Source organism: Apus apus, chromosome Z (genome assembly GCF_020740795.1).
Source record: "Apus apus isolate bApuApu2 chromosome Z, bApuApu2.pri.cur, whole genome shotgun sequence".
Lineage (NCBI taxonomy): Eukaryota > Metazoa > Chordata > Aves > Apodiformes > Apodidae > Apus > Apus apus.
The window spans coordinates 77,580,982-77,599,292 of record NC_067312.1 but is presented as its reverse complement, the minus strand read 5'-3'; the positions used below and the strand labels follow the sequence as shown (position 1 = coordinate 77,599,292).

The 18,311-nt window shown below is 46.7% G+C and overlaps 1 protein-coding gene across 4 annotated transcripts in view; it reads right to left on the bottom strand.

The window, feature by feature from the left end:
* Positions 1 to 18,311, bottom strand: part of ZCCHC7 (zinc finger CCHC-type containing 7) — a 108,352-nt gene that overhangs the window by 3,011 nt on the left and 87,030 nt on the right. For all 4 annotated transcript variants that reach the window (XM_051643524.1, XM_051643523.1, XM_051643525.1 and 1 more), the window contains one exon: positions 3,371 to 3,466. In XM_051643524.1, coding sequence (XP_051499484.1) covers positions 3,371 to 3,466 — 96 coding nt within the window. The remainder of the gene's footprint in view (positions 1 to 3,370; positions 3,467 to 18,311) is intronic.

Below are 18,311 nucleotides of genomic sequence, written 5' to 3'. Positions count from 1 at the left end.
GGGAGGGGCTGGCTCCTGCCCCATGTCGGTGTCAGCCTGTTTCCCAAACACTTGGCTCAGGACTGTGGGTTTTTTCACTGCTGTGCACAAAGTTCCAGCAATGTCTTGTGAGCCAGGCTAACTGGGATGCCTCCTGTGACCCTGCCTCTTTTTCCGGGTATCCTGTGTTATTAATTGATGCCTTCTTCTCCTTGTAACTAGCTTGTTAACTGTTGGGCTTTGCAGTATCATGTTCCTGCTTCTTGGGCATTGCCCAGATGAGCTCTGGGCTGTGCCATTCTCAGGAAACTCCTGCTCCCCCTGATGCCCCCGCACACGCAACGCCGTTTTCCTCCCCGTGTTTGTTATTTCTACCCCCAGCACCCCTCCCCATCACATCCTCCTGCTTCCTTCCCTCTCGTTTGTAAAGGTACATCAGAGATGCATCTCAGATCTGTTTCTGACGATCTCAGCTTGTGTGTTGTCTGTGCTTGGCTGCAGTCAAAGGAAGGACCAGGAAGGACCAGGTTATTCCCAGTGGCAGCGTGAGGTTCTGGCTGGTCCTTCTGGACATCCACTGCTCCTCCTTCACCCACCCTTTTGGTCATGCCTTCGTAGGAGGATATCAGATTAGCCAAGCAAGATTTCCCCTTAGTAAATCCATGTTGGCTGCTCCTGATAACCCTCTTCCTCTTCTTGCTTAGAGCTGATCTCCAGAATGAGCTGCTCCATCACCTCTCCAGGGATGGAGGTGAGGCTGACTGCTCTGTAGTTCCCTGGGTCTTCCTTCTTGCCCTGGTTAAAGCCTGGAGTGACACTGGCTCTCCTCCAGTCCTCAGGCACCTCTTCTGTTCTCCATGATTTTTCAAAAATGATGGAGTGGCTCCCCAACTCCACCAGCCTGCTCTCTAAGCACACACGGATGCATCCCACTGGAGCCTGTGGATTTGTGTGTGTTCAGTTTATCCAACTGATCCCTAACCCAGCCCTCACTGACCAGTGCAGATTCTTCCTCCCTCCAGTTTTGCTTCCTTGCTTCCAGTGACCTGCCCATGCCAGCCCACCCTGTGCTCCTTGCTCCTCCCTGTCTCCCTGCACCCATGGAGCAGCTCAGCAGTGTCCATCCTGCTCGTGGCTCTGTCCTTCCCTCCAGGGCAGCTCCACGTCTGACCTCCCCTAGGACACCAGTGCTGGAGGCATCACAGAGGACGGGGCTCAGGAGGGATCTCCTGGGTCTGGCATCCCAGGAGGGGAACACTGGGCACACCTCCAGGGGCTGGAGGGATCCCCATCCCTGCAAGAGCCCCAAGCAAGGCAGTGGGCTGGCCCCTCATTAACTTTCCTGCCCTCTTACTTTTCTGCTGGAATGCTCCTTAAAATGAGCACATCTTGCACAAGAGACAATGTTTTGGATATGTGGGCTGCTATGAAATGAACTACCACATGAACTCTACTGAAGAAAGAAAGATTTATTGTCCTCATTAAATCCTGAGCTTACATAAAAGCATGGCTGCCTCAGAAAGCAGTGCAGCAGATTCAGGAGGCATAGATGCCACATGTCAGAGCCCCTGGCAGATTGTGTCTTAACTATTTCCACCTCCACACTGCAAGAAGTGATCCTCAGTGCCCTCCATACAAGAACTGCACAGTTCTCTCTGGCATTTAGCAAATTTTTTTGCTCTTGACTCTGTATTTGGGAAAGGTATCCCTAGATGCCTGGCAAAGAAAAGGAATTTCAGGTGTTCCTAAACCAGGTAAAATGGTAACATGGAAGGAAATGGACTGGGAAGCACTGATCATGTTGCCTCTATACCAAACAAACCCCAGCCTCTTCTTCTTGGCCAGTTTGTTATTCCTCTGCTTTAGCTGCTCAAAAAGACAATAGAGCAGGAGTCTTGAGGTACAAAAATGGGAAAAATGTTAAGAGATGCTTGTCATCAGAAGTAATTTTTAGCTGCTTAAAATATTTGGGAATTAAAAAAAAAAACAAAAACACAACAAAAAAAAAAAAAAAAAAAAAAAAAAGAAAAAGAAAAAATGAACTTTTCCCGCCTTTACACTTTGGATGTATCTTTTGGCTTCTCACCACATGGACTCAGGGACTGATTCCAACCTCCCACAAAGAGGAGAACCTTCACTGGTGTCCCAAGACAGTTTGGCATGAAAAATCCTGTTCATCTTTCAGCTCTGGCACAAGAAGATCCCAGGTAACCTGCCCTACCCACCAGTGCCCACAGGGATTACCTCTTCATCTGAAAGCAGCAGCAAGCTTTTGACCACATCTCATACATAGCCACAGGAGTCACACAGAGCACAGGAGAGAAGAGGAAGACATTTCCTGGGAATTTGCTACCTCTAAGCTGTAGGAATCTATAAACTTAGCTCATCCAACACATTACTAGCATTCGTCTTCTAGAATACTTGTGGCTCCTGGACTTATTCTATAAAATAACTAACATTTGTTGGTATTTCAGGTAGAGAGCTGCACTTGTTAGGACAGGGGCTGAAAAAGGTGATGAGCATCAGCATCAGTCCTAGAAATGCAGCACCCCTCTCGTGCTGTCCTCCTTCAGCAGCCTGTGTACCTCACAGGAGGATCACTCAGATGTTCAATTAAACTAAGAAACTACAAGTAATGATCATCAAAAGGAGGCAGAAAAACTTCTTACAACGTGCATCCAAACTGTAGGGCTGATTGTGGTGAAAAACCTGACATGACGTTGAATGTGGCAGTAAGGTACTAGTATTTCACCCCATGAGGCAAGGGGAGAGAGAGAGAGAGAGAAAGAGAGAGAGAGAAAGAGAGAAAGGGAAGGAAGGAAGGAAGGAAGGAAGGAAGGAAGGAAGGAAGGAAGGAAGGAAGGAAGGAAGGAAGGAAGGAAGGAAGGAAGGAAGGAAGGAAGGAAGGAAGGAAGGAAGGAAGGAAGGAAGGAAGGAAGGAAGGAAGGAAGGAAGGAAGGAAGGAAGGAAGGAAGGAAGGAAGGAAGGAAGGAAGGAAGGAAGGAAGGAAGGAAGGAAGGAAGGAAGGAAGGAAGGAAGGAAGGAAGGAAGGAAGGAAGGAAGGAAGGAGCTCTATTCAGCAACTGTTTTCCAATGAATATGCTGTCTCCCAGTCAGTCTCATTTTGATTTAGGATTTCAAAAACAAAATCACTAATCCTGCCAAGGAGAGAGAGCAACTTTTCCTCTGTATCCTGAAACGAGATGGGTGAAGTCCCTTCATGCTTTGGCCTCCAGTGACTCCAGAAGGGCTGGCAAGTCTCTAACTGCTTAGAGCAACCCTGCGTTGGGCAATGGCCTGACCCTCCAGCTCTTGGCTCCGGCCACACCCCGTGGCAGAGACCAACTTCTGCCCCAAGGACAGACTCAACACAGAGGCTGCTGAGACTTACATATCCGAAGTGTCCTTTCTGGGAGCAGTTGTAGCAGTAGGCCAAAGCAGAGCGCTCGGGGTGAGAACCGCGCGCCTTGATTGGTCCTGGCTTGGTCTGAAACATGGAAACAGGAAAGAATTAGGTCTGGCATTGTTCTGGATGCTGAATTAGTACAAAATTAAAATTACATAAATATATATATATATGCTTAAATCAACACGTTCCTGCTTGCTGTTGGAAGATTAAGTTTCAAAAAGAAGCAAGTGGCTCATATTACTGTTATTCTGCAGAGCAACTTCAGCCTGAGCATTGCACATGAGGTGGGAAGAGGCCTCCCCAGTATTCATTCCACCTGGCCAAGTTATTTCAGCTCTGAATACAAGAAAATAGGCTGCTGATTTATCTTTCTCCCCTCCTCCTTGTCTCCGAGCCTCCTGCCCCTCTCACAGATGCCCCCATGTCCCCCGGGATGGGCAGGGCTGTCAGACACAGCATCCACCAGCTGGGCAGGCACTTTTGTGTATGGCAGAGCCAAGGCACTACGGAAAAGCCCTGAGGAGATACGGGTCCTGCACCCGCTGCATTCCCATTCCCAAGCCCTGTCCTGCTCCCAGCAGGATCCAGGACCTGGCTCCACTCAGGACACAAGGCTGGGGTCCTTGGCTGCTCTCTGAGCTGGCCTGGGGCAGAGGGAATCCAGTCGCTCCGTCGGACGCAGGGAACAGGCAGATCTTTTTCCTGTCCCCCATCCAGCACCGCCCAGTGGAACAGCCGGACATGGTGTCTGTCCCTTCACCCTTCCCAGGCACATTCACCCCCTGGAGCAGCTGGGGCCTGGCAGAGCAGGCTGGGGAACCTGCACAGGCAAAAGAGGAGCAACCCCGAGCTCTGGGCATCGTGTGTGTGCAGCAGGATGCTCTATCTCTCAATGTGCCTGCCTCAGTTTCCCTCTATGATTCAGCTGCTTTTTCTCTCTCAGTTTTGCAGGCCCAGGCCTGGAGTGAAAGATTCCCATGAGAAAGGAAATGGCCCAGCAAACTCTGAGCTGGTAACAACCTTGAAAGGTACAAACAGAGGCCAAGTGGATGTTTGTAACACCAGCTGCTCTCTGGTGTTGAAGAACAGGGAGCCCAGCCCAGCCACAACTAAATCTCAATTACTGCATAAACCTCTTGTCTGCCACCCTTTCCATCCAGGACAGCACGCACCCTTCCCTGGGCTGAAGAGGCACGGGAGAGTGGCCCCGATTTCAAAGAGATTAGTATCCCTTGGTGTAGCTCCCTGCAGGAATCTTTGTTTTCTTTAAGTCTGTATCCCCACGCTGCTCCCTTCGAGCTGCCAGGCTCCCCTGCGCAGCCCCCGCTGACTGACGTGGAACAGGCAGCAACAGGCGCCCGCCCCTGCCTCTGCTCAACCTGATCACACCTCGAGGGTCACCCCATTGCAACCTCTTCAGCCTGGGCTGTGTCTGTGTTTCAGCTCCATGTTCCTCAGCTCACATGCAGTCAGCAGGAGAGGGCTGAGGGCACAGTGACACATCCAGCAGTGGCTGGTGACAAAAGGCAGGGACAGGGGGAAGGACAGAACAGCTGCCTGAGAAGTGATTTGTGTGTGTCTCTTGCCCATGACTCACACCGAGAGCTCTTCAGCAGCGAATAAGTGACTTACTAAGCCAGCTTAGTTTTTCAGGTGTTCTTTTATCATAAATACATAGAGCAGGCAAGGAAAAAAAACCCACCCCAAAATGCAAACATTTGTATAACCCCCTTGAGGTTACACAGTGCATGAAATCTGTGGCTTTAATTTACTGGATCAGTCACCTGTGTCCCAGTCAGTTTTCAGCACGAGGAGAGGCCCCAGGAATCACTTCCACTTTGGAGAGGGCTCCTGAAAAGCAGACATAAATCCTACAGGGGACACCTTCCTCTGCCCTCCCTCCCACCATCTAGACTTCTACCCATATCCAATAAACCTGTTTTCAAAGCTGATGTTCACAGAAACCCACAGCAAGATGCTGACACAAAAACCCCAACAGGTTCTTTTGGTCAATCCCTGTCTGCCAGAGAGCTCTGCAACTGCAGCACGAGCAGAGCCAAAATACACGAGCTGTCAAAAACAAAATCAAGGCCATCAGGTTACTCTTTGTCTTTCTGCCAGAACCATAAGGTCAGTCTGAAGATGACACGATTATACCGCTTGGTCTTTGCAAGGTGCACTGTAGCAATAACATGCAGTCACAGAAAACACGTATCATTCCAGAGGCAGGATCCTGTGCATCCGAAGATGCTGTCTGCTGGAATGCCTGCAGAGAAGCCTGACACCATCATCCCACAACATCCCTTACAATTATTTCCTCCATCGTTAGTTATGAGGGATTTCAGCCATCGTTACTGTTACGTGGAAGCTCTAGTAAAAGTTGCACTGAGTTCAAAACACTACTACTTTTTTACCAAAAAAAAAAAAGAAGAAGAAGAAGACAAGTGAGACCTGGCACTGCTTTGAGCTGTGGTTTTGAGCCAAAGGGCACAGTGTGGATGTGGAGGGGAGAGGCAGTGAGTTCCGCAGGGCGCTGAGCCGGCTGATCCCGCCGCCCGGGATGTGGGTCACTCCCCTGACACCCTTGTAGGGCACGTGTCCCAGGGGACCCTCCAGTGCCCCCTTTCCTGACACCCCAACCCTCCCCCTCCTCTGAGCCAGCTCCGCCCCATCTCTTTTTGTTTTGTTGACAGAAAAGGTCACATTTAAGGAAAGAAATCAAACCAAACACTTGCAGGTAAGATTACAACTCCTTACAACTCTACTGCTTTCCAAAGCCAAACAAAAAGGAAACCACACATTATAAACCCTCTGTTTTCATATTATTTAAGGCTTAAAAAAGCATCTAAAGACTCCAGCCATATGGGTACAAAATAAACTATTCATGAACGTACCTTCTTTATGTTATAGTTTTTTTTTGTTACAAACATTTAAATAATCTATATTTGTAGGGCGATATCTTGGAGATTACTTCACTATCAATATATAGAAGTAATAACCTGGTAGATAGCATTACCTATGAAAGGTCCATCCCATCTGCTATTCTTGCTGAAAGCTTTTCATGCACCAGTAAACTCAGTAAATATCAGAAGATAAAGCATAAGCCTACCACGCCATGGATTTACTCCTAATGTCTCCTCAAAGTGCAGCCTGATGCAACGATTACAAATGATTTTTCTTCTAATGTCATTTTACATAACCCTTTTTTCTGCATGAGTAGTTAGTGTGGAATGAATGAATGAATGCCATTAAAACAGTTAATCATTATCTGGGACACTGGCCTTCCTCCCTTCTCAACTAGGAATCTCCATGACAAAGGCCAAGAGATCAAAATGCCAGGGCTGCCTCTCTGGCCTATTTCTGACAGTAATTTTTTATGCAAATAGACCTGCTGGGCAGCTCCCTCTGTGACCTTGAGCTCCCCTTATCTGCACCGACTTTGATCCAATGAGGGCTGGCTTTTGTCAAGCTCATTACTACTTAGGATCTGCAATCTGGCTAAATCTCACTAATTAAGGAAAATCTCCTGACCTCCATTTTTGTGTGTTCCTCTGCTCCTCCGTGTTTGGTGACACGTGGACCCCAATGGTGGGGGGACTAGGGCAAGATCCTGTAGTGCCACCCAGCTGCCTGCTGGGGACAGACCCAGCTCATGACCTGCTCCTTCGCCCAGCCCAGTGCAGCGATGCCAGCTGACCCCAGCTGGTCCCAGTGCCCAGCCCAGCACCACACGCTGCGGTTGGGACCAGGACCCCATGTGGAGCCATCGCTCCTAACTCGCACAGACAGACCCAAACCAGCAGAGCTCCTGCCAGAGAAGCAGCTTTCCCCCCTGCCTCCTGTGCCAGGGAAACCACACTGACAACCCAGAAACAAGCAGCAACCTTCCCTGTGCTGTCCAGAGCCCTGTCATCAGGTGGACACAACTCGTGCCTCCATCAATTCTCCATCAGCTGCCCCTGCCTGAGGCTTGTTCTGAGGGTTTTTTAGCTTGGAGGACTCCACTTTAGCAGGCAAGGGGTAACTCTATCAACCCTTTCCTGAGTGTGCCCAGGGCTGGCAAGCTCTGTGTCCTTGCACCACCTCCAAACCCCCCAGCACCACTCCTGAGGGATGAGAAGAGACAGATACTTCTCATCCATTAGATCAATTCTGTGCTCATATTTAGTCTGTCAGATATTTTTGCTGATACTTCTTGTTTCACTCCAAAGATAAGTAATTAAGTGGTGTATTACAGAAAGAAGCACGGGGACAGGACACCTCCACAACCCAAGCAGCAGATGCAGGTGCCCATTTTCATCAGGTGCCCACCACGAGCTCTGCGCGCCATGACTGAGTGACCCTCGGAGACAAACGGAGCAAAGCCCCTCGGCCGCGACGTCTCACTGGGTTCTCGAGCCACTGAAAGATGCTCATCAAGTGAATCATTACACACTGTGGGTTGTAGACTGGAGCTCGACAGGGGAGCAGCCAGAACAGCTCTATCACTGAAAAATATATATTTATTTTCCCTTTACAAATGATCACAGTCTACTTGCGTTCCAGCTCAAACAATGGCAGGTTAGCACCATTCCCTTACATTAAAAATTGCCAATATAGTATCATGTCATATTGTAATTATACTAAGGGTTTTTGTTGTTGTTATTTTCTTTAACCATGTCATGCACCCAGTAGACTTGCATTCCATTGGGTAATTCCTTAATTAGGCAGGTTTTTGAAACAAGTATTATGTACACAACAGACCGGAACGTCTCCTTTGGAGTCTTTCTAGTCTATCAGGTGATTGCATCATTAAGCCACACATGCTACGTAGTAAAAATCCTTATGAAAATTCATGACAGAAACATACTGAGCTTGATGCATGCTAATAAATGAGAAACAGACAAATTTGGTATTTTGACTTTTAAACTTGAGTTAAAAAAAAAAAAAAAATCTTTACCAAATTTTATTTCTTCATTTTTTCAGCCATGTAAAAAACCAACTTACTCTCCCAGCATGACTTGTGCAGGTCACACCTCAGTATCTTTCCACAAATTATAACTTGTAACTGAGTTTACTAAATGTGCTTTTAACACCCTTTCCATCCTTTTGGGTGTCAACAAAAGGCAGTGAAATAATCCAGATTACAGTGATCTAAGTAAACTTCTAGGTTTGTTTGGTTGGGTTTTTTGTTTGTTTTCTGAGTGCATGATACACATTATATTACAAATCAATGGACAAAATTTTATTTTTTGATTGCACAGTCTGGAGAACCAAAGCCTTTCTCAGAAGAGGGAATTTAACCTGTTTGGTCCACAGAACAAGCACTGTGAAGTGGTCCTTTTTCTGCAGAAATAAGGCATTTATATAATGCATTTTAAATAGATGCAAATAGCATCTACAATCGACTGTGTGAAAATGTTAAAGGAAAAGACAAAAGTGCAATACTACATATTAAGAGAAAGGAATGCAATCTTTTGTCACTCTTACAAGCAGAGAAAAAAAACCACACCAAAATATTAATTAAAAAGTCTTTTCTGAAAAATGGACAAAAAATCCTCAAGTTTGTAGATAAAATTAATGTATGCAAGATTGTAAGGATAACAACAATATCATCCCTGAATGCCTCAAAATCTTCATGGTTTAAAAGGCATCCAAATTTTCTCCAAAGGTGGTGGCATCTGTCCAGTCATCCATGGATAATTTTACACGGAATGTAAAACATTATTTAAATACGAAGGTGAATTAAACTTCAACTGTTTCTGATGTAGCTCTCAAGCTACAAACCTATCTTTCTTCTATTTTAATTCTAAAGTAAGTTAGCAAACACTTCCTTCTTAATCCCCCAAGAATATCTATACAGTGACACAAATGCACAAATTTATGACAGTAACATAAATGCTACTCTGAAGTAATATGCAACATTAAGTGAAATCGTTTCCTGGAAAGATATTATAGGTATCTATATTTTATTTGCCATCTTAAACATATCTGGGTCTTTATGACCTTATTTTAAAAATGTATTTCCTTTCTACATTTCCTGGTGCAAATGGACTGCATAAATAAGCAATGTGCTATGAGGCTTCAGACTAGCCGATAAACCCTTTCAATTTTCATGCCAGCTTCTTCTTTTGTAATTCAAATCTGGCTGAAAACTGGCAGCTCTGAAAACTGAAACAAGCACTGCCACAAATACCTTGTAATGCTATCGACCTTGTCTGCCCATGCAGTGAGAAAGGGGGATGCATATGTGTCTGCAGTCATCCAGATAACACAACTCATTTTTTTGGGGGGATAACAGAAGCCAGCCCCGGACTGTGCACCGAAAGCAGTCATTACCAGGCAAGCTGGAGAATAAGTCTCTTCAAAATACACAGCGCATTTAAAAACCATATACAGGGCTCAGCCACTGCTTTCATTACCAATTTTAATTTAGCTCCTTCAGTTTGCCAGCCAGATAAACTCTTTAGTGCTGTTTTTTAATCTATTTGCCACATTTTATGTTTAAGATTATAGTAATATGGGACAGGAGAAGGAATCACTTTTAGAGGAAATAAAGAAATAGATCCGCTTATCAGCGCCCATCAGAAAGTTCATTAATCAGCCGGGCTTTATGCCCCCTAAATTGAAAGGTTAAATAATCCTCTCAGGAATATTTCTCGGCACCACCGCCAATTGTCCGGAGCGAAGCCGCCATTCAGGGCGCTGGGGATCGGTGACAGGGTATTTTACCACTGTTGGACCCCAGACAATGACGGACAAATGGACTGGCTCACAAAGGAACCTTTTAGTACACGGGTGGAAAAAGGACCACAAGCTTTGAAGTGCGGTGGGGGAGGTGGGGAGAGGCCGGGAGGGAGGAGGAGACTCGTGGTGGGGACACGTCCCTGCCATGGAGGGTTCCTTGGGAGACTCGCCGCAGGTTGCCACGCACCCTCACCCCACCACGTGTGTGCATACTCACACCCACCTCACACCTTAATCTCAACACAAACATTTGCCAAGCCTGCAATATCAGAAGATGAAGAGAACTCAGGCAGGGTTGTATTTATTAGCTAATACACTGGGGAGCACAACAAACCCCAAGGTTTTAATTTTTACTGTCATTCTAGACAATTTACAGCTTCCTCTCTTTCTTTCTCTCCCTCTTCAACCTTCATGTTGCCTGCTAATCACCTTTCCCCACCAGATGTGAGAGGAGGAAGGGCCACATTTGAAGCAACTTTTTTAGAGGAGCATTCTTAAAAGATATTTGCTTTGAAGTGATTTCTGATCACACCTTAAACTGAAGTAAACACAGAAAATATGGTGCTGCTGGAACATGCCCAATGCCAAAAGAACACAATGTTAGAGGTGAGTTTTTGCTGGGATACATTCTAAATAAACAATAATTCAAGCTGTTTTCTTTAAACTTCCCAGCAGCTAGCCTTCAGTCTGCAGCAACCTTTGCTGACAGACAATTGCATAGAAACAATTTCCTTGCATTACCAGCACATTAACTGTGCATGTTAATATTTATCCATTTCATTTTTTTTTTTTCCATGTACTCTGCATTTAGGAGCATCATATATATTCAGGAATGCCATAATTATCAGACCTGGATTTATAATTAATGACATTTTTGAAGACGTGTCTGACGGCCTAGACACAACCTATATACAGCCATTAACATACAAAACCTTCTCCATGTCGTTCTTGCACGTATATTTTAAAAAATTACTCTCAGTTCCATGAAGTTCTTACTTTAATAAGAAGACTTTGGATTTCCCATACAGTCTGCAGCATCTAAAAATGGATCAAAAGATTTGAGATTTCTCTTCTCTCACATCACATAAACACACCATTGATGAAAACAGTTTTCACCAAACCGCCTTTTGAGTGTCTCAGTGCTATTATTTTCCCTTGCTGTCCCTTCTCACACCACCATGAGAAAAGCAGGATTAATTTAACCAGGGTCTCATCTGTCATCAAAGAAAAAGTCAAGACAGAAACTGGATATCACGTGCAAACCCAGAGCAATTAATTTAAAAGCGGGAGATATTTCAGGCTTATCTCAGAGTGCACAAAAATCCTTCACTGTCTGTGTAGGCTGGTGCACAGGCACCACCATCCCGTGTCTGAGTGCTGAGGGAAGGTACAAACACACGTTCGAGAGAGAACTAACTGCCTGGTCAAGAAATAACATCAAAGAACGTTCTGTGACCTGCAGGATGAGCAGTTACTGCAAACACAGAGAAACTGTGTCTGAGGAGACAAAAGAAACAGAAGGAAAACCAAGCAGCTCCTGCACTTGCCAGGGACTGTAAGAAACTTTGCAGTGGGCAGCGACCGTGCTGTTGTTGCAGGGAGATCCCTGGGCACTGAGAAACAGGAGCTCGGCAGTGAGTGCTGGCCCTGCGGGGCCACCACCTGTGACACACCGGGTGACATCTCTGCTGTGACACAGCATGTGACATCACTGCCATGTCATACGGGGTGACATCACTGCCATGACACAGCAGATGACATCACTGCTGTGACACACCGGGTGACATCACTGCTGTGTCGCTGGGCATCGTCACCACAGGAGATGCCAGGAGGGAGCAGCAGGCTGCGCTCAGCCTGGGGCAGGTTGGGGTGCTGGGGCAGGTCGGGGTGCTGGGGCAGGTTGGGGCGCTGGGGCAGGAAGAGGCGCTGGGACAGGTCGAGGTGCTGGGGCAGGTCAGGGCACTGGGGCAGGTCGGGGTGCTGGGGCAGGTCGGGGCACTGGGGCAGGTCAGGGTGCTGGGGCAGGTCGCGGTGCTGGGGCAGGGGTGCTGGGGGCACTGGGGCGGGTTGGGGCACTGGGGCAGGTCGGGACACTGGGGCAGGTCGGGGCGCTGGAGGCGCTGGGGCAGGTCGAGGTGCTGGGGCAGGTTGGGGCACTGGGGCAGGTCGGGGCGCTGGAGGCGCTGGGGCAGGTCGAGGTGCTGGGGCAGGTCGGGGCGCTGGAGGCGCTGGGGCAGGTTGGGGCGCTGGGGCAAGTCGGGGTGCTGGGCCGTGCAGCCCGAGGGCGGCTCCGGGGGCCGGGAGCAGCCCCGCTGGCCCCGCTGTGCCTCCTGCCAGGGCCTCGGGCTGCGCTGCTGTGCCCGTGTCAGTTGCAGCTGTGGCTGTTGGAGCCCGCTGGTCAAATGTTCATGCAACAGAAAACTGACGTGCAGAGATAGGTTGAACCTGAAGGCCTCAGCTCACTCCCCTGAACCCCAAAACGCGCAGGGCCGCCCCGATCCTCTGCCACAGGTGGGTGCAGGTTCCACCCGCTCTGCGCCGGCACTGCGGGAACACAGGACTCTGCTGCCCAGCCCTTCACATGGGCCTGGGGCTCCTCTCAGTTCCCTTTGTGCTTTGATTCTTCAAAACGCGAAATCAAAATCAGGGTAATTCCGTCACGGAGACAGCAACTTTTCTTACTCACACGACACGACCTAACAAGATATATTAGTCTTATTGACACGACAGGCCCTCTCAGAATTAAATCGGCGAACGCTTCCATGGAATCCTAATCCGTAGATTATTAACATGATCGAGCAGAACCGGAGGGAGTTGCCACCCCCGGGGTGCGAGCTGCTGGCGGCAGGAGGAGGCGGCGGCTCGGCGGGCGGCGGCAGCGCCACGGCCACGGGTGACAAGCAGCCGCCGAGCGGACACCTGACAAGCAGAACGCCGTTCCTAGCAGCGATACACATGCCAACAGCTCATGGAGATCTCCTCTCTCCTGACGTTTTACATTTTTTTTCCACCGGGCGATACAAAAATGCACCGAAATGCGGGTTTTTTTGCCTTTCTAGATGAATGTGTAATTTTTATACATTTTGAAATGTCTACCAGGTCACAGGCAAGTTTTTATTTCCTACGGAATTTCATAACTGACTCTTTTAAGTTCTAAGAAAGCTGGGGAAAAATACCTTTGTATCAAGGTCAGAAGAATAATTTTCAGGACTCTAGGAACTTGAATACGAATATTCATACACACATTTACTGCAGAAAAAGGGCACAGATTTTTTTTTTTTTCCCCCAAATAAAAGCCTATTTTTAAAACACACAGGAAATACCTTGAAAATTCAACTTCCCTTATTTAGATGGTTAACACTTGAAACAGTAAAAATTATTTAAATTATTGTATATCTTCACCTTTCAAACTAAAAGGAAAGAGAAGTGAAAATTTTTACCAAATCTGCAAGAACTAAAGCAAAGATCACCTTAATCCTTTCACTGAAAAGAGCTGCAATAATGCGTATGACATTAGGGAGGCATTTTGGCAATGGATCTCACCATGATCACGCTGTTCTCTGTTTAATTAACCGCAGTTGTGGGGCACCACACAAATATCTATCAGGAGAGTCTGGGGTATGTTGGGCACAGGGGGCCTCACCTGGCCATTCTCTGTTGGGAAACGTCACTCCCTGCCTGTGTGGAGGGAGCAGCTCACTCCAGCCTCTCTCCAGCCCCTCGGCCACCAGGGCTGCTGGCAGAGCACTTGGCGCTGTCACACACCCCAGGAACAGCTGCCCAGGCAGGCAGGGGATAGATAACCACTGATTTAGGCATGTAAAATATTAAAATATTATCTCTCATCCCTTTAATTTCCACCCTCTGCTCTTCTTCTCCCAGTTAAAGGCAGGGCAAAAAACATACTGCTTTTGCAGAAAACAGAGTTCCTTAAATAGCAGTAACATGCACACCAAGGCCAGAGATTCTCTGGAGGATGCCACTTCTCAGAGACAAACACTTTGAGGAGGTTATTTGGAACACAAAATCAGAGAAATGGAAATTACTTGGTTCAGGCAGCCGAACTTTTTGTCTCCCCCCAGTCCCAGACTGCTTGCAGAAATGTATCAAAATGCAATTTATGGCCAAGATATAATCAGCCTTTAACCCTCATATTAAAAGCAACTTTTATTTTATTTTCTGGGGAGGCAGATGGGGAAGAGCAAGAGGCAGATCGATGTGAGGGAAAGCCAGCCTGCCTCCTACCCCCTGATGTGGTCACGGAGAGCGGCAGCTGGGGACTGCGCTGCTGAAGGTCAGAGCCACCCAAACCCTCCCAGGTCCCCGTGGGATATGGCAGCTCCCTGCTCCACCCTGGCAAGGGTGGGACACTGACCTGGGGTATCGACCACGTCCCTGGGACCAAAACCAGGCACCAGCTACAGACTCTGGGAGAAAGAGTGACCGCGGCACCGTCAGTGCAGGAGCGAAGACGCGCTGGTGTTCCACAGATAACCCTGCTCAACTTCAACTTCTCTGACAGACAAATATCCCTAGTTATGCAGTGCTCACACCTGGCCTGGGGTATTAGCTAAAAGCCAGCATTTTGACAAACTGGCAAACCCTAAACAGTATTTTTTAGTAGATGTTACATTTTTATATAAGGTTATTGGAGTTGCTTCTTTTTCTGGTAATATTTTAAATACATTTTCAAAGTAAAAATTGGGAAAGAACTGCGTCTGGCACACTTTCTTACCGAAAGTGATAGGAAATGCTTCATACTCATAAACTTATACTTCAGGATCTGAAATTCTGTTTCTGCAAAATGCTATCAGAACTAATGCTGTCTGTTGTGATATATGGTTTCTTTGCAAGAGAAACAAATTTTGGGTTTAGGTTTCTGAATAGCTTCAAAAATATTTTATATTCAAAAGAGAACAATAATGTGGGACAAATCATAATTAGTAGTCGAAAATAAACAGATTGTAAAATACAATCCCAGGGACTCTCTGGACAGGATACAAACCACACAGATTTTCGCCAGACCAACTGTGAGGGGCAGGCAGACATTTCGGAAGCGTCTCTGCCACAGAACAGCCCTTACAGAGGTGGTAGAGCTTGGGCTCGAACAATGCAAGTAAATGATTTAAACCCAAAATATCTGCCAACTGTTGTCTGAGATCTGCCCTACCTCCTCCCCTGGCTAAGGAGGCCCCCATGCCTTTCCCAGGAATTCCTCACCAAACCAAGCACCACGAGGCACCTCTCCCCCAGGGCACACGGGGGTTGCCGTTGCACCCAGGCACTCGTGTTTCCTCACACTTCACAGCAGGCAAAGTCCTCCTTGCCCTACGTTCATAACCCCGGAATATTGTGTTGCCTTCCCTGTGAAATAGCCTGCTGAACAGTACCAACATGGCACACAAGGGCCTGCTCCGTGATTACAAAACATTCAGAAGTACACTGCCCATACATTAAACAAAGTGGTATTTTTACTAGAGTTCATAAAAATAACCCTAAAACACCCAGAGAGGGACTGGTGAAGTGCTGGAATATCCAATGTGAGGATTTTGTGCCAGGCAAGAAGCAGAGGAGCTGGCACTGCGGCCACGTCCCATCCCTGCACGCAGGGCCTGGATTCATCTCCTCCCAAAAATGCTCCTCACCTCATCCCTTCCCTCACTACACAAAACCGACAAGGCTTCTCGGGAAACCAAACACTCGCTCTCTTAAGCCTCAATATTTTCTGCTAAAGTGGTATCTTAAATGTTCTCCTTCTGAAAGTCCCATTTTAAAGGACTCAAACTGACTTTAAGAACACTGCTTACATTTTCATTTCAGAAAAAAGTGGCAGGCCATGAGGAATTTTAATAATCCACATAAAGAAATCCGAGCGCAAAATTTAAACACAAAAGATGCATTGTCCCTTCATGTCTTTTACACACAGAGGCCAAAACAGCCAATTCCTGGTTCACTTTCTTTTATGTAAGTGGATTAAAACTAAGATTAACAAACTGTCAAAAAGCATGTTAAATGATAGCTTCTGCTAGTTAAAAATTCTGATGGTTCTAAAACTCTGTTGGTGGCCATCTTGGCCTAGGAGCTTTAATATAAATGAGGTTGGTAAAGGCAGGGGATGGGGGAAGGAGTCATATGGCCAGAGCAGTTCAGGGGCAGGAAGAGGTTATTAAAAATGAGCAATTCCTACAGAAAAAAACCACCTCATCTGAGCAGGATCTGTTCTTTAACATAAGCATATATACCAAGAAAAACCTTAGAAAAATAAAAACTGTGCTCTGCCCATTCTAGAGGTGAAATTTCATTTCTCTCTAGATATTTAGTAAAGAAGATACTAATACTTCCAACTTTAATTCCTTTGTGATGATTGGTCTACACCTTGCTGCTGGGCCAGGCTGCCCAGGTGGGTTTTTGTGTCCCTCCGAGCACTGTGGCCGTTCCTCCAGTGCTGACACCCCGAGGGGGCCCTTTGCAAGTGTTCTGGGGCCCCCCCAGCACTGGCAGGTTTTGGGCTGCACCTCAGGGGCTCGCCCGGAGGAAGCACATCTTCATGCCTGAAGCAAAACATGGGTCACCACAGGCCGAAAAGAAATTTCCTCTTTTTTTCTGTGGTGATGTCCCTGCTGGGTGGAAAGGCGACTGCCAACAGCAGCGATTTCTGCCCCTGGCCTCCCGGCAGGGTGGGCACAGGGTGGACCCCAAGGTCCCTGGCTGGTCCAGGTCAGCAGCCCCCACACCCTGGGAAGGCAGCTCCAGCCCCCTGAGCTCCAACACCCAGAGGGGTTCCGTGTCCCCCAGCCGTGCTGCTGCCGACCCCGTGCCAACGTCCCTGCCGCGCGGCAGCGGGATCGCTTCCCGGCGTGGCTGGAGCTGGCACTGGGCAGGCCAGCAGGGCACCGGGAGCAGCACACGCTCTGGGGCACGATACTGCATTTTTCTTAAGATTAAACTGCAAAACTGAACTGAATGATTGAAACTCACAAGGTGCCCTAATCTCACTAATTTCTCCACTTCTTTTTTTTTTTTTTTTCCTGTAAATAGGTGGCTATGAACTGGCTCCAACTTGAGTATAAAATATTTAATAAATGCCTCTACCTTTACAGCTGAAATCCAAAACAACAAGAGAAGGGAATGAAACGAAGGCAGGCATTCTGAGGACAAGAAAGCCCTGCTAGGAGCACCCCCAGAACTCTTAAGACATGGAAAAAAGGGATATGATGGCATGTCCTGTGGAACACAAACTGTATTTCTCTGCGTTTGTGGACAATTTGGCATTCAGAAAGACGAAGTTGTAAGCTAAGCTTCCTAATAATCTAGAACAAAGAGCTTTAGGAGACCTTCAAATGCCTTGTCTGTGAAAAAATTACGTGTTATTATTTACACCACAGTAAGTTATGAAAAAAACTGCTTTTCCTAGATCTGCAAACGAAGTCCTGGTGTTATTATTTGAAGTGATAATAACCCCTTTGATAAACATAAGTGGGTATCGACACCCACCTATTTATTGCAAATAGGCACCTCTATGAAGAAAAATCTAAAATATGTTTTGACAAATGTAATTTCCCTCTTCTGATATAGGAGAAATACACAGAGAACAGGCACAATGGAAATTATTTGTAAAAGTTTTAAATCACCATCTTAAAGAGGTTATTAAATATTATTTTAAACCTCAGTGGGATTTGGATTGTTCTGCTGACTTTGATTGGTTTTTGCAGAATAATTTTAGTTAACAGAGTTGAAAGAACAAGTTTAAAGAAAGTAACTTCATCCAGTTACAAAGCTTTGATTATCATAGAGTCTTTAAATTTAAGCTTCATTGAATACAATATGATAATCTTTTTTTCTATCAAAAGGCAAATTAAAATATTCCACTTATAATCCTTTTTGCCATTTCAGCTGGTAAGATTTCTTGCACTGGCAGTCTGTTTTGGTTGGAGTAAGACATTTCTGCCCATGTAACAAATTATTTGCAACGTGCCAAAATTTGTCACCACAGCTATTGTAAACAAAAACCTACCACCACCCATAAGAGCAGAATGGGTTTCTTATTTAGTCATTGTTCTAGGCAATCCACGTTTCTGTGCAGGGGCTACCAGAAGTCAATAGATGGCAGTCCATCTCTTAGGAAAGAGCCAGATAATGAATAAAATCACCAAAAGCTTCACAAAAGAGAAAGGTGGAAGGCTGTGTGTTTTTTTCT